General features: G+C 42.7%; 1 protein-coding gene and 1 long non-coding RNA gene across 2 annotated transcripts in view; one reads left to right on the top strand and one right to left on the bottom strand.

Moving 5' to 3' along the window:
• Positions 1-883: 883 nt before the first annotated feature.
• FAS (Fas cell surface death receptor) lies at positions 884-14,816 on the top strand. The gene is made up of 9 exons (XM_048069013.2): positions 884-1,388; positions 7,741-7,909; positions 8,501-8,632; positions 10,962-11,073; positions 11,553-11,617; positions 11,972-12,052; positions 12,196-12,257; positions 12,711-12,732; positions 13,554-14,816. The coding sequence occupies exons 1-9, from the start codon at positions 1,359-1,361 to the stop codon at positions 13,967-13,969; spliced, it is 1,089 nt and encodes a 362-aa protein (XP_047924970.2). The 5' UTR covers positions 884-1,358; the 3' UTR covers positions 13,970-14,816.
• Positions 8,628-16,530, bottom strand: part of LOC106044557 (uncharacterized) — a 41,014-nt gene continuing 33,111 nt past the window's right edge. The window contains exons 7-8 of the long non-coding RNA XR_010833038.1: positions 10,037-10,171; positions 8,628-9,539 (exon numbers count right to left, since the gene is read on the bottom strand). This is a non-coding gene — a long non-coding RNA (uncharacterized lncRNA). The remainder of the gene's footprint in view (positions 9,540-10,036; positions 10,172-16,530) is intronic.

Genomic DNA, 16,530 nt, shown 5'->3' with positions numbered 1-16,530 from the left:
GCAGAACTGCAAAGAAACTAAAAAGTCAGCTTGATACATGTTAACTAGTCCTGGAATTTGATCTTTCTGTGCGGTAATCCCTCTTTGCATATTAGGAAAGGTTCAAGGACATCTACTGGTAAGAAAAATAATGCAACATCTCCCATTCTCGCTAAGAGCTTAACTGACACTTGAATCAAACTTCAGATGATGAGAGAATAAAGAAAACAGTCAAAGCTGTCACTTCTATCAGCCAAAAATGCTGCCACAACCCAAAGATGAGTGCAAAAGATGAAAGCACAACTCTGCAGTGCCCAACAATATCGCCTCGGAATAATTAAACAAAAAAAAATTGCTCTCATAGTTTATATCTATGACTTCATCAAAAACCCAAACTGCTACAGTTACCAGCCACGAGGTATGACTGCAAATCACACGCAGGCATTGTTGTTTTCACGAGAATCTGGTGGCTTTTCAAACTTGTCTCACAGCTACCTACCAAGACAAAAATACTCCACGACAAAACAGATACACCCATGCACTCAATTACACCTCCTGGGGGGGGTGTAATTGTGTTGGGTGTTCTCTCCATCACGTTCCATACTGCCACATGGGAAGGAAAAAGAGTTGGTTGCTACAGGATACCCCAAAGGCACCATCTCCAACACTGCGTCACCATGGTGTCACCTCCTAGTTTTATGCGGAAGTGGTCAAAAAGCCTGAAATATTTAAAACAGCCACTATTTTTTGATGATATATGAACTCAGTTTATCTGCAAGTATGGAGTTTATCTGCCGGTAGGAGCCACGCCAGCAGAAAATCCAAAGAGGTGATTCACAAACTACTGAGAAAGGGTGCTTAAAACGAAAGCGCCAGCTCAGTTACAACCATGGTCTTCCCGGGGCCATGGCATCACGTGAAATATCAAGAAACGCGCCAATAACTGATAGTGTCGTGTTACTCCTAACACTACTGACGAGGCCACCAACCTACTGGCACTTCAAACCCCTAGAAGTTTGCAGAAAACAAAGTGGCTGAAACTAGCTACGAAGCCGCAGCAACCCTTTTGATGAGCTCAGCCTGCTCCAAATGCCTGCGGATCGAGGATTCCCTGCCCCAGACCCAGCCTCTCCCGCACAGAGAGAGTGCCCTCGGTGGGGGGCCGACAGACGGGGGCTGCCTCGGGGCCCCTCACAGCGCCGAGCCCCGCGCCTGGCTGCCTCCCCCGGCGGGACAAGGACGGCGCCCGCCTCCGCCAGGCCCCTCAGCACCCCGGCGCCGGGCCGGGGCGGGCCCGCTTCGTGTTTACCAAATGGGAGGAGCCCGGGAGGAGCCGCGCTGCTTTCGCTTCGCGGGAGGCTGCGGGACAGCGCTGGGGCATGGCCCGGGGACTCCTCACCCTGCTCTTCGTAAGTACCCGCCGGGCAGCGGGGCGGGCGGCTGGGGACGGGGCGCGGAGCGCTGCGGGACGGCCGGCGGCGAGGAAACTTCTTTTCTCGGAAATTGAGGCGATTTGCTTGGGTCTGGTGTTGCGTGCGGTTGTTTTGTTTGCTTTTAACTTTACAGTCCCTCGAGTTCAGGCTCTCCGCTGCCACAGCCGCAGGAGGAGGGCAGCGGGCGCTGTGCAGCAGCCGGGGCCGGGCGCCCTCCACCCGGGGCCGGCTGCTGCGGGCTCTCGGCCCCGAGGAGAGGCGGGCCGGGCCGGGCCGGGGGCCGGCAGCCCCAAGCGAACAGCTGAGCTTTGGCCCCCTGCCAGCAGCGAGCCAGGGAAGGCTGGAGAGGCAGGCGAGGTTGAGCACGGTGAAGCGCGGGCGTTTACCGGCAGCGGGGCAGGGCCTTCCTCTCGCCTTGGTCGTTCCTCCCGCTCGGGACGAGGACTCGGCAGCTTCAGGGCTCGGGTCACCCGGCTAAGTTTGTTATTTATCGCTCCCCTTGTGGAGAGCCAGCGAGGGAGGTAAGAAGGTGCTGCAGCACAGGGCCCTTCCAGCAGAGGTGGGTTAGACCTCAAGGTCTAGGAGGAGCAAGGGTCTAGGACCTCTAGAGCTCCAGGAGCAGGGCTCCTTGGCCAGGGACCCTGGCATAGGCAGCAGCAGGGGAGCAGGGACCATATCCGTGGCAGCGATCCCTGTGCCGTAGCAGAGCCGAGCCCTGCATGCGCCTGGGGTACAGGTTGTGCCCCCAGCCCCGCTCCTCGCTTCCTCCGAGAAGAACTTGCTAGAATTCCTACTCCAAAGGCGTCACGGTGTGGTTACACCGCTAATGAACAGAGGATGCTTGGGGGGCGGCAGGTTAGGTTCTGGTGGGCAGTTATTCAGTTTCTCATCTGATTTGTCATGCAACAACAGGTCATAAACAAGAAGTGATTTATCAGGTTCTACCCATGCCCCTGCACAAAGCACCAGGGCGTACTTAAATACAAGGAAGAATTTCCAGCTGCTGACAGAATTGTATATTACCTGTCCCTGTACAGGAGCAGCAAACAACTGGCACAAGTGTCAGTCTAGTTCAGTATCTTAGAACTACTCAGAACATAAATTAAGAGAAAAAAACCACCTTCTCTTACCTACACCCAGAAAAGAAAGATCATTCCTATTCTTACTTTCCAATTTTTTCCAAGTTTTGCTATCCTTTGGAAAGACTGCAGCTCTCCCACATGCATCCTATTAAAAAAAAAAATATATATATATATATAATTAGTGTGTTGTTCCACGACTTACAAAATCAGTAAACCTGGGCAACATTTGACTTGCTCACTTGATTAATCCAGAACATGAAAGTAGATTGTTGAATTAAACCTCAATTTTGCAAGCAACGCCATATTGCGCTAAAGTAGAAGCAGTTGCAGAGCAATATAGCAATGGCCTATATATCTAGAAAACATCTAACTTTACCCCGTAAAATGGGCCACAAAACCACATACCATTCAGAGACATGCTGTAGAGGAACAGGCCGCCTCAAGACAGTGAAATCTTATGTAAATACTTCGTAATGATCTGATAGAATTATTTACAAAGCAGGCAGTTTTCTGGAAATTTAGAAGATGCGTCTTTGAAAACAGGACTCCTACTTTACTGTGCCGACCCTTATTTCTTATTTCCCACAGGACCAATGCACATTTTAAATGTATACACATAAGCAGCCATAAAGTCATAGGATGACCCAGGACTCGAGTGAAAAGTATAAACACTCCTATTCTGAAAATGCTTGTCTGCTCATGTTTCCACAGTTAACTGTCTTTATATTTGAGGCAACTCACTAAGCAAAGAAAAAGTAGCTACAAGCAAATCATATCATGTTACAAAAGGAAAAGGGAGAAAAGTTCGTACCTTCTGTTCTGTCCATCTCTTACTAATCCTTAGCCAACATTGTCAAATAGAGGTGGGAACTGTTAATACTGTTCCAAGTCTCTTTAATTCAATAGTATTTATTGTTTATTAGCACAGTGCTCCTAAAACAATACAAAATTAAAACAACCAAACAACCAACCAATAGTATCCTTGTCCCCCAGTATACTGCTGTGATTTGCATGTGAGACAGCTGAGATGTGAAATAGTAATGGATTGAATTTGGACTACTACTTTAAGACATGACAGTAACTGAGGGTTATGAGTCTTGCAGGCACTGAACGCATGAACCTCACTTAAAATTTCAGGAGGCTACGATGCTTCTGTCTGTGGGGAAGTACCAGCTCCCATTGCTAGGCTTCAGAAAACAGAACTGCACTCTTAGTCCTTCTCATAAAAGATTTTAGAATGTAAAGACATACTGTTTTCAATGGCTGTTTTGGTGCTAACTACCACCTCCTGCCTTCATGGGGGGAAAAAATAGATGGGGAAAAATTGATCCTAAAGATAGTGGAAACGGAAATTAATGTCATACTAAAAGAACTAAGCAGAGAATCCTCTTAACGAGCAGTGTAGAATTCATTTCTCTGACAAAGCCATCCTGAAATGGGTTAGCACAAGGGAGACTAATTACATGGAAAACTGTATTAAAATTGCACTAACTCTAGCAACCATTTGTCAAAAAAATACCAGAAGCAAATCAAAAATTAGAAAACAAGTTTTTCTTCGCTCCCATTATTCAAAAAAGCAAGAAAAATCCTCCCACCCCCACCTGTGTTTTTTTTTTTAAAGCACTTAGAAAGCCCCGATGAACTCGTGCACGTTACCCCATATAATAAATGTTGAAGGAAAAAAAAGGCCACCAAGTGCTGAAGGCATTGCCCTTCTCATCTGTAGGTGTTTATGGTTTAGAAATAGGAGAAGCAGCTGACAAAGATCAAATGTATTACAGAGATAACAGGAGAAAGAGACAATTTTTTACGTAGAGGGTGAAATGTAAAGCTTGCAAAAGGCCTGTATGCAAATAACATATTCACACGCTTCCAAAGTGATATTTCAGCCCTATGAGGTGGGTCTGCTGAAAGTTTTGCATCCAAGGACTTTGACTCATTATGAAGAACACTCGGATGCAGAAAGAATCTGAGGACAGGGAGTCCCAAAATCACGACTTTCAGGAAAATAAAGCTCTTGTCGCTGCCCTGGGAACACAGATGAAGACAGGTTTTCTACATCTCCTTAGCAGATGCCTGTTGCTGAAAGCATTTGAAGGACACTGTAAGAGTGAAGGAAAGCAGAGGAGGGAAAAGATAGAAAGGTCTCAAATGCTTAGACACTTGAAAAGCAATGAAAAAGGAGCGAAACCAAAAAATTTGTGCCCATGTGATAATTCTTATGGATTCTGCTAAGGTTAGATATCCCTGATTGCTTCTACTCCTATGGACTGCTCAGTTCACTCCATCTTTAGATATAACAACTGTTTTTAGTTTACTATGAGAAAGGTAGAACAGACCCTCTGTGAGTCATTTTGGACTGAAAACGCACAGCCTCCATTTGAATATACACATCATAAAAAAGTACCTATCACCCCTGCCTCTGAAAACCCCTGCAATGCGTTCTGCTAGTAGCACTCGCTGCACAGCGACAACGAGGAGAGGAGTTAAAGTATGCTCCGGAAGCTAAATGACTACTGACTTTTTTTTTTCTATAAGAAAGGGCAGACCAACACTTTTATGTAGCAAATGGAATGATTTTAAGAGGGTGCAAATACAGGAGGAGAAAAAAATTTTAAAATTAGGGTGTTACTTTGAAAGCTAACATCTCCAAAGGTTTTCTCATTATTCCTTATATAAGAAGGCACTGCGGGGAGACTCTACAAGCAGAAGCTACGTAGGCTTTCGGGGCTGCTTAAAAGTCAATTTCTGAGAAGTGTTCCCCACTTCTTTTAAACATACCAGGAAGTTCACCTCTACAAGTGACAGTGGAGGGCTTCCATCCAAAAAAAAAAAAAAAAAAAAACACAAAAAAACCAACCACCACAACCACACTGCTTCCCTCCCAACTCTATCAGCCTAGCTTATTTGTGTAAGCTTGAGTTTTGCTTGAGGGAAGATTGTCCATGCACGCACCGCCTTTGCAGTGGTTGAGTAGACCCTAGAAGCAATTGTACTAAGTTTTATTCATAGTAGTCATTTAGAAAGTTTTTTTTCTTTCATTTTATTCTCTTTCCTACATGATTCTCTGTACATTTTCCTTACACTAGCGTAGCCCCACGTCTTCTCTTTACTCCCCAAAAGCCACAAGTGCTGCTTCACAGCTCTGACACGGGAGACATGTGTGCCAGAGCAGCGTGTGCAGCTCCCCAGCGGGCACAGAGCTTGGCCAGGTGCCAGGCGAGGGCAGATGAGGAGGAGGCAGCCAGCCTAGTGCCGCGGCAGGGTAAAGGGTGGCAAGAAGCAGGCAGGCACCTCCGAGCGCTGGCTGCGTGCCTGGGAGCAGGTCGGTGCTGTGCCACTTGTCCCCACTGAGTCACAGTTAGTCCATCAGAGGGGAGAGACCGAGCAGTCACTTCCCCACCGACTTCCTCATGCTGTGAGCGCCGCTCGCATCTGCCCTCCACGTGCCCTGGCCACGCACCTGCACATGGGTCTGAAAGCCTGGCACCATCGGGCTTCCTGGGGCTGCGACGGCTGCCTCGGGGTTGCCAGAGCCACTGGCCCTGGCCTCTCCACCCCATTTCCAGACCCTCACTCCAGCTGGGGTGTCACGATGCTCCTGGTTTGGCTCGAGAGACAGTGCAACCATCCCCTCCCCTCCCTTAGCCCATCCCTACATGTGGCGGAGGAGCAGAGGCGAGGGGCTTCACCCACAGGTGAGGGGCTTCACCCTCGTCCAGGGAAAGCCGAGCGAGGCAGGATGGCGGCCGCCCCGCAGGGCTGCCCTCCTGGCCTGGCTCCCAGAGGTGGTGTGCAGTTGGAAATCCAACCCTCTCTTTTTCAGTAAGTTCTGATAGTTACAAGAGTTGTCTACATCTAGCTAAAGTTACCGTGGGCATCCAAGCAGTTTCACACAACTTCATGAAGACTGAATGAGCCAACCATTAAATATCACCCTCTGTCAGGGAAAATAAGTAAATAAAAGTCTAACAGTAAAAATAACCAGTTTTCAAACTAGGAGAAAGTTGCTTGAATATGTATATAGCATATCCTTTGCTGCCAGCATTAATAGACACAGTCAAGTTTGTATTAAACTGCAACTCCAAAGTGCTAAAAGGTAACCATTCAGAATTAACCTCTTTCATATCATCAATTATTCGAGTCAAGGTATTTTACATACTGATTTAAAATGCAAGCAAATATGCGATTAGCATTACTTCTGTAGCCCATCCACTGTGCTATGGGTATGAGGACTACACATTTTATTGTGTCTCATTACCCTCTAATCCCTTTCTGAAAAACAGGGACTCTCTGTCCCTCTCCTTTACAACTGGCCTGTTCTTTCATTTTGCCAAAGACAATAGCACTGGTCCATTTGTTTCCAGGCATCATTTTTCCCCTTCCCCTCATAATTTATATTTTTACGTCTTTTGTGAATTAGGAAACAGTATTCTGTAATTAAAGGAGAAGCAAGAACAGCGAATGTAGAGCTTAAGTTTGCAGTTAAGACTGAACTCTTCAAGGCAAGGACTGTCTTATTTTTTTTTTCTGTTGCCACTCCACACAGATAGTATCAGAAAAGTAAAATAAAAAGGTCAAAATGTTCAAATCAGTCCATAATATCAGCAGAAACTGGGCTAACTAAAGGCAAGCTCTCATTTAACTCTCCTGCATAATAGTATTTCTGGGATGGAACCTAGTTCTCCAGCCAACGAGCTGTCAGTTGATTACATAGCTCCACTGTATAGACAGGAGATATGTCATACTTAGTGCATGCAAGTCATCTGCAGAATTTCCCACAAACTATTGTGAAGAGTAGGGTAAATCATGGTAGATCCATGCTTCTCTCTTTCCCTCTTTACACCCAGAAGAGAAAAAGGAATGGTTTAGCCTCTCTCTGGTCCACAATACTTTATTATGAAGAGAGAGGACAGTGATGGCAAGTAAAGTTACTATTGACTAGTAAAATAGGAGAAAAAAAGCATTATACAATTTAACTTGAGAATGCATTCAAAGAAATGGAACAGGAGCGTAAATTAGTTTGGAGGACAGGTTATATTCTTTTAGGACTATATAGGCATCATCTGCTAAGGAGAAAAATAATTGAGTTGGAAAACAAAGTGAGAACGAGAACTTCAGTAAGGGGGTGAATATGAATATTTTTAGTAATGGAATTACAATGCTGATGTAGCTCTGTGCTAGTAGTGACACGCACCTACAGTCCTTGACAATTGCTTGTATAATTTGATGTTCTTCTCTCCTAGGTGGCTGTCTTAATTACTGAAGCAGAGTGTAAAAATGATACTGAACATCCCATACATGTAGTATACAATAGATCTATTACAAGAAAGAGGATCATTGCTAAGAGGGAAATTAAATGTACTGAGGATGAGTTCAATTTAAATGGTCAGTGTTGCAAGAAATGCAAACCTGGTGAGTATAATGGCTTTTCAAGACAGTCTTTAAAAGTGGAAACCACAACATGCACAACTGCTTTTTGCTGAGATAGCTACATGGCATGCTGTGGCTTTCTGGTTGCAGTGCTTCTGTCCAACCATATCTTTTTCTATTACAGGACATCACACACTTCAAAAGTATTTCGTGAGCTCAGTGCACCAGAAACTTCTCAACACAGATAGCAGTTCACACATTACATGCTCATGAGAGAAAAAAAAAAAAATCCTATATTACTTATACAGCTTTCAAAAAGTTTTTATAAGTGCAAACACAGGGTTTTGCCAACGAGATAATCCATGGCTTCATGGGTTTTAGAGTTTTACATGTTCAGTTTTGTTTGGTGTGTTCTCCTTCAATAATAAACTGGAGGAAGAGGGAAGGATAATCAGAATTTGATGTATACTAACGTCCTGAAGAACACATATGTATGCATAAAGAATATGGATTCTGTTCGTATTTGTAAATCAAAAGGTATTAGGGATTAAAACCAAGATCTGATAGAGGTCTTAGAGCTGATGGCTTTTGTCCAAAGGTATAAATCTTATTATTGTTTCTCTGTCTCTACAGGTCATGTTAAAAATACTGAGTGCCCAACAAACACTGGAGAACACTGTGAATCATGTAAACCTGGAGAGTACATGGATCATGTCAACAATGAGTCCAAGTGTAAGAGATGTGCTTCCTGTGACAGCGAGTTTGGTACGTCTATAGAAATAGCAGTGAGTCTTATTTAAGACAAGATTGAACTGAAAAGTCTCCATAATCCCCAAGCAATGGGTAGCATGCAGATTAAATTGTTTTAGTAGTAGGACATGGAGGACTTTATGACAAAGTCATAAGTTTATCCTCTAGTTTCTTTTGGTAAGTACAAAAAAGGATGAAGAACAAGCTATGTTGGTCTATTATTTCTCCTTATATCTGCCTTTGCTCAGCTAGGAAGCGTTTGGAAAGTAACATCCCACCTCTTTCCACATTTGCCTCTACGGTGCCTTTCTTTACTTTGCACAGAGGCAGATAACCCACCTGTTCCAAGATACTCTGATGTTGCTAGTTGGACTTACAGTAGTTAATGCTTCTTCACCAGCCTCAACTTTGGATTATGATATGTTCCTGTCAGATTATCTCACAAGCACTGTAATATTTTAGGAGTTATAATGAAGGACCCTACAGATAACGCATTTGTTTGGTATGTAGTAGCCTACTTGTGGCCAGCATGACAAGTAGCATCTCTCAGTAAGTTCGCTGATAATGCAGTTGGAAAAAAAGAAAAGACAGGATTCCACACCTTATTTTCTTTATCAGCCCTGAGGATGCCAATAGTTTGTAAGCTCTCAGAGGTCTTGTGTTCCCAAAAGCCTCTTTTTGTCTTCACATGCCCTCATTAAGTACATAACTTGATCTAACAAAAGACGTTGGTTCTTCAGAAAAATTTGTCTTTCTAGATAGTTTTCAAACTTATAGTGGAGATGTGAACTAGTACACAAGAATCAGCTTTGTTTCCTCAAAGACATTCAGTTTTGAACACAGGCTTTTCTCCTTGAAAAAGAGACCTTATACAGACTGGTTAGGGTCAATGAAGGAAAGCTTGCTCTCTCTTCTTCATCCTCTATTTAAAAGAAAAGGGGTGTTGTAAGAAGCAGAGAAGGGAGCATTCCCAACAATTTCTTTTGTAGTCTCTCAAGTAATTGATAGTATCTAAAATTTCTGGAGCTGATAGAGTGGTGTTTTTTGATACATTCAGTGTGCTTTGTGGGATATAGCATCAAATCACAAAACTATAAGGCATGTGGCATGCCTTAGTGGGTCAGGCCAGTGGCCCCCCCATCCCAGTATTTGGTGAGCAAGAGATACTATTTAGAGAAGAAAAAAAAACACACCCACAAACCTAATTTCTGTGCTCTGTTCCCTGCAAAGTCTCCTAGCATCCATATTTATGGGATGGGACATTAAAAAAATTCACCTCCACCTAGTCAGTTATAATCCATTTATGAGCCCTTTGTGCATTTGCCTGTTGGGGGACACCAGGTTCCAGGAATTCACTATCCAATGCATAAATACCCAGCATAGATTTTTTTTTTTTAATCCATTAAACTGATCTCCTACCAATTTCACCAGGTGTCCTGTAGTTCTAGTATAGCTGGACTTGCAGAATGATAGTTCTGCGTTCTTCATATCCAAAATCCAGTTTGGTAAGCAGAGAGAAAGCTCTTAACTCCAGTATGGTTGTTCTCAGGTCACCTGTAGGAATATAAAATTAGCTTTATATTTAATTAGCTACTATAACAAGCATTTTTAGATGGGTAACGAAGATTACTATAGCGATACAATTCAGTTTATGTACAGTGCCTAGTTAATTAGTAAGAAACTAATTAGAATCAGTTAAAGGTAATGGGATTACTATTTTTTATGTGGTAACTCAAAAAATCCCTTCTGGTCCTATATACCAGATGAAAATAGCTTTCATAGTAGATAACTCCACTTTCAGAAATTCTTAATGCAGAAATAATTTTTCTTAAATGGAGATCTCTTTCTCATATATATTGGGGACAGGAGAAAATTAATACACTCGTTTTGATACTTATGCAGGGAATGTTAGCCAGGAGTGGGATAATTCCTCACTATTGAGGCTTCTCAGGAAAAGATAAAAACTTGCTGTCTGTCAGGGGGAGTAAAGAAATTGTCTCAGATGTAAAGCTGAGAAATGGGGTACGTGATCTTTTGTGGTCCCTTCTTTATACTTCTTAACGGGAAAAAGAAGCTGACAAGTTTGGCAGTGCCAAACGAGTCCCCTTCTAGCAAGTACTTTGTTGTGTGATCAGTTTTTTGAGCTATTGGCCAGCAGAGGTCTCTCTCTGCCATCCTTGTGTTTCCAGTACTCCCACAGCAAGGTTCCTTATAAAAGCTACGTTCTACTTACTAAGGGTCACCAGTACCAGCTGTGGTAGAGCTAAAAATACACAGGTCTGACAAGAGCTTGTGAGCAGAGGCCTACTTTTTCAAACTAACAAACTTTAAGAATTCGTTTTAGGTTTTCAGGTTGCAAAGGCATGTACCAAAGAACGGAACACAGAATGCACCTGTGCAGAGAACTATTTTTGCAGTTCTGTACCATGTACTACACATTGCGAGCGATGTAACACGTAAGTTTATGCTTTCATTGTTAAATATGAGAGTGATAATATATTATCACACTTTTTTTTCCAGACAGTTTCAAGACTGGGGCTAAGATAATGTTAACCTGAGAGAAAATATACTAGTTTTCCTTTGCACTTAGCTTGTTCAACTGGCTTAACTCAGTCAAAATAACTTGCATGCATGCAAGCTTTCCAAAGGCATGCCAAAAGTCTGTTTACATCCAGCAACTCTGTATAGCATTTTCAAAATAATATAATGGAGTGTATAAGCTTTCCTATTGCCTTTGTGTGATCTACTGTTACATCTAGAAAATCATTTCCACGCTTTTTCCCCCACACTATTTTCATACCTGTTAAGTTCTACACTCCAACATTCTGTTATATGACACCTTTAGCCAACAAAAAGCATTAGGAGATTTTTATTTGCTCTCTTGACACTTTATAAAGAGAGAAACAAATCCCACAATAATTCGTCTTTTCTGCAGATGTGAAAATGTCCCAGTTGAAAGAGAATGCACTCCAACTTCAGACACTGTGTGCAGAGAGAAAGGTACCATTTTAGAGTCTAGCATCTGCTGCATTTTGAGGGGCTATTGCAATTGTAGTGTTTTACACAATGACCCATAGTGATTCCTGACTGCTAAGGGGACTGTATCTGCTGGGCCCCGTACTGACCTATGGAGCACGATTGCCCTTTTCTCTTGATCACAGTAGAGATGCAGGAGCTATTACTCCTTTCTGGGGGTGACTCACGATAGTCAAGACTAACAAAACACTAGCTTCTGCCATCAGGAGTCAACAGAAGGGCCTCTACAATCTGATGCAATCTTGTTAAAAATTTAGTGTATTGCTGTATTGCATTTCTTGGCTTAGCTTTCATGTAACGTTTCCAATGTTCCAACAGGAATGCCGCCATGGGGCATTGCAGCTGTGGTCATACTTGTGATAGTATTCTTAGGATCTGGAGCACTATCATTATTATTCTGTAAGTGATTCCCTTTCTCCTTATTCCTAACATACTCTGAATAAGATATTCAGCTGCTTACTCAGATGTAATTTTATATTCTTGGAGTCCAGAGGAATATGCTGACCTGGATTTTAAGAGTGTTTTGTGTTTTTCTGTTTCAGGCAAGAGAAAACGTAAGAGTCTTACTTGCCAGCAGAACCCAGGTGAAACGCTCCCTGAAATAGTAAGTGGTATCGCTTAGATCAGATAAAACTCAGCTTGATGCAAGGGAACTTTGTTCCATCTAAATTACCCTGATACTGCCTGAGCACATGCATGCCTCTCTTCTATGAGATCAATGCATTAAATTTCACCATAAGGAATCTTGGGAGAAGAGAAACTCTGTATTATTTCTTCAGGGTTTGTTGTTGTGCTCAGTTACATGACCAAGATCAAAACCTAACAAATCATCATACCTCCACTGATCTAGGGTACCTGCTCCCCATGTGTATTTTTAGGAAATAGCAATCGTGAGGTGATTCCCCAAGCTTACCCAAGTCAAAGTGTGTCCAGTCTGATTCCCTAGCTCATAGAATAGGGGAATCATGGAGAAAACTGTGTTATGACATCTGTTTATACATGGTTGGTATTTAACAAAAATGTTATGTACTCATTTCTTGCTTGCCTCTCTTTTCAGATTATACCGCTCGTATGTACAGGTAGGAGACAAGTAATTTCTCAAAATTCAGTAGAATAAAAAAAAAATACAAACATGTAAGTCCTACTCTAAAGAAAAGGGTATTTTTGTGTAGACTTTGCCACTTCCTAAAGCTGTCACTCAGGACAACATTGAACACTTACTAAAGAAATGCCAGCTTATAATATGCTTGTTAAGGCACACCTTTTGCCTCAGGTCTGTTGTATAGGAAGCAACTACTAATTGACAATAGGTGGATTTCTTTTCTGCATACAGCACAGGCAATAGGAGGCAGCAAGCTGGATTTCTAGAACCATGGATAATTTTGATAATGGAGTAGCCCTACAGCCAGCAGTAGAATCACAAAGACACAATCCTACTGTACATTCGAGGGCAAAACCACAGTGGTAACACTCCATAGGAAGAGAATACAAGCTCCAAGGCTACTATCACAAAAAATCTGTCCCGTTCCAGGGCATTTCCCAATACTATTTTGAGCAAAACAGGTACAGGAGTCATGACCAGGCTTGAATGATCGAGAGGGATAAAGAGGTTACAGAAGGAGTTTAGTTCTTTTTAAGGTGCTCGAAAGCAATACAGTTACAACCCTGGATATTTGAATTATCTTCATTTGGTAGGAATGTGTAAAAGCAGACCTGAAATATCACACATAAAACATATGTGTGATTGCAAAATCACACATAAAACATACAGAGTCACGAAAACCTGAAACTTAGTCTGTTTTGGATAGAAAAAGTATCAACTCTAAGCATAGGTGATTAAACAAGCAAAGAACAGTAAGATTTCAGTGCCAAGAGCATTCATTTCCTTTTATGCTTCTAGATGTTGACCTGAGCAGCCACATCCCTATTATTGCGGAAGAGATGACACTCCCACAAGTCAAGAAGTTTGTCCGTTATCGCCAAATACCAGATCCTGTCATTGATCAAGTATTGCAGGACAATATTAATGATACATCTGAACAGAAAATTAAGCTGTTACAAGCCTGGTATCAAAGTCATGGGATTAAAGGAGCCTATGGAACCCTACTAAGCAGCCTGAGAACGTTAAAAATGTGTGCTGTAGCTGATAAAATTGAGGAAAAGCTGAAGACATTTGTTTCCAGCAATCAAGAAGGGGGACAATCTTATAATGATGATGTTGAGCAAAGCAAAACCTGCAGTCAGGAAGGTGGAAAGTCTTATCATGATAATGCTGAGCTAAGTAAAACCTATTCTGATAGCTTGGAAGAGACATAGCATGGAGTCGTTTAAAAGTTATTTCTGACTGAAGTAGTATTTTTTAAATACTACCACAATCAAACCTTTTTAAATGCCATTTTTGTTGGCAGCTGTGAAAGTTTCAAGGTAGTTATAATACAAATGAGGAATAATTACGGTTTTTGTAGAGGTATGTTTCCTTTAAAAGAGTCTTACCTGTTGATTTCGATTGTTAAAAACTAGGAGAAGTTTTCTGGCTTACTTAATAGAAGTAGCAATCGAAGAGTTCTGCTATAGGACATGCTACAAAAAGAAAATAGTAGTAATTGGCAGAAAGGTTTAGCCCAAATGTGTGGTCCTGCATGCAAATCAATGAATTTCTTACATTAAAGTTCTGGAATGTTGCATTTTTGAAAGTGAAAACTCCAGCGTTAAGAGTTTATGCAATGTACAAGGACGAATGCTTAGAGAGAAAACAAACAAACAAACACTCAACCTTTTGTACCTCATTAGTTCTGAATATAGTATTAATGTATAATCATATTTTGCCCTGTTGTAAACGTGATTTCTCCCTTGTGTGAAAGCACCTGTGCGTGTATATTTATATTAGTTTTCTATGTCAAAGTCCCCACTATTAAGTAAAAGTATTATTTCCCTTATTATCTGCGCTGACCTCAAGCCTATTTTGACGTTAAAACCCTTGAAGGAAGCAGAAACAGGAGCTGGAGTAGCACAACAAAAACATGAATTTTTGAAGGCAACCTGCACAAGCTGTAAAGTCTCCAGAACCAATCATGCAACAGCCAATGCTATCTTTTCTAATGCAGGAACAGGTACAATGAAAATATCATCTAATAAATTAAAATAAATAAATAAATAAATCCAAGTAGCGCATGACTTCTCTTTTACTTCTTACAAGGTAACCTATACATGTCATCTTTAGGTTTTATTTTATTCAAGTCAGTAAATCACAGAAAGGGAGATCATTTTCCTGGGGAAGAAGAAGGAAAAAAAAAAACACAAAACAACGTACCTGTCTTTCATCACAGACCTCAAGAGGGCTCCTCAATTCAAAGACCAGCAGCACTGAACTGCTTTGTAGTTAAGGCTTTTCCTGCCCCCACACTGATTCATGCAAAGTCTCACAAAACCTTTTGGCAGAAAAGGAGACCATCCTAGAAAGACCTGATTTTCGTTTTTCTCGATCTGCCTGTTAGCGGGGTAACCTTCTTTGGCTCTTCCATCCATTCCCTAAGACGGAATCTCCAGTTAAGTGCCAAGGACCAACCAAAACACAAGAAGACCTGCCTGAAGCTGCTCCTGGCTGAGCAAGTGCTGTCAGCTGGGGTGTGTGGACAGGTCCAATTGCTGCCACCTGGCCCCAGGGTGTAGAAAGGGCAGGACAGGCATGCCAGCAGGTGCTGGGAATCAACCCCAGGGCAATACTGGGTGCCCACAGCTGCAGCAGGGCTGCTCCCAGACGTCATGCTGCTGGCAGGGCAGCACCTGGCCCTTGAAAACAGCTGGAAATGCAGCCACAGTTCTATGTTTTGTACTAAGCTGAAATGAAAAGTGGGGTTTACATTAGTAGCTTCAAAAACTTTTAGACTTTTATAGACCTGTGGACTGTCTGAAGGCCACTGAGCCTATTTTGTTGCTGTCCTGGTTCCAGTTAGGACAGAGTTAAGTAGCTCATAGTAGCTGGTAGGGTGCTATGTTTTGGATTAGGATGAGAAGAGCGCTGATAACATGCTGATGTTTTAATTGTTGCAGAGCAGTGTTTACACCAGGCCAAGGACTTTTCGGCTTCTCGCTCTGTCCTGCCAGCGAGCAGGCTGGGGGTGCAGCAGGAGCTGGGAGGAGACAGACCCAGGACAGCTGACCCAAACTGGCCAAAGGGGTATTCCATACCATCTGGTGTCATGCTAAACAATATATAGGGGTGGCTGGCCGGGGTGGGGGGGGCCGGCTGCTCGGGAATAGGCTGGGCATCGGTCAGCGGGTGGTGAGCAATTGCATTGTGCATCACTTGTTTTCTTACACATTATTATTGTTAATACTATTATCATTATCACTATTATTATTATTATTGTTATTATTATATTCCTTATATTCCTTATATTATTATATTCCTGTCTTAATAAACTGTCTTTATCTCAACTCACCGGCTTCACTTTCCCGTTTCTCTCCCCCATCCCAGAGAGGGAGGGGGGAGGGTGAGCGAACGGCTGTGTGGTGTTTAGCTGCCAGACGGGTTAAACCACAACAGTTGCCAAGCCATGACCTGGTTCAGGATGCACAGCTCTTCCACGGTTCTCAAACACCACGTAGATGCTAAGTGCTTGGAAAAACCTTCCCACCTGCTTTGGAGCCTCTTGCTTCCAACCTTTCTGCATTTTCTACGTGACCTAACAAATTAACATTACACTGATTTGCTGACTATGCTGCCAAAATCCCCACACTGTGCTGCTGTTTAAAGGAAAACATTCAGGCAGCTGTAGCTGGACAGTTTAATATCCATGCACCTGACTTGGGCATCTATGGACTAACTACAGACCCTGATTAAGGCACAGCATTGTGCCTTGTGATCTGACATGCTG

This window comes from Anser cygnoides, chromosome 7 (assembly GCF_040182565.1).
Source record: "Anser cygnoides isolate HZ-2024a breed goose chromosome 7, Taihu_goose_T2T_genome, whole genome shotgun sequence".
NCBI lineage: Eukaryota > Metazoa > Chordata > Aves > Anseriformes > Anatidae > Anser > Anser cygnoides.
Note: the sequence above shows the minus strand (reverse complement) of the source record. Positions and strands in the feature narration are given on the sequence as shown.

Excerpts from the sequence above, each read along its gene's own strand:
- FAS (XM_048069013.2), top strand. The coding sequence starts at position 1,359 with ATGGCCCGGGGACTCCTCACCCTGCTCTTC. Across the intron at positions 1,389-7,740 it reads GACTCCTCACCCTGCTCTTC|GTGGCTGTCTTAATTACTGA; the intron begins GTAAGTACCCGC and ends CTTCTCTCCTAG. Across the intron at positions 11,074-11,552 it reads CATTGCGAGCGATGTAACAC|ATGTGAAAATGTCCCAGTTG; the intron begins GTAAGTTTATGC and ends TCTTTTCTGCAG.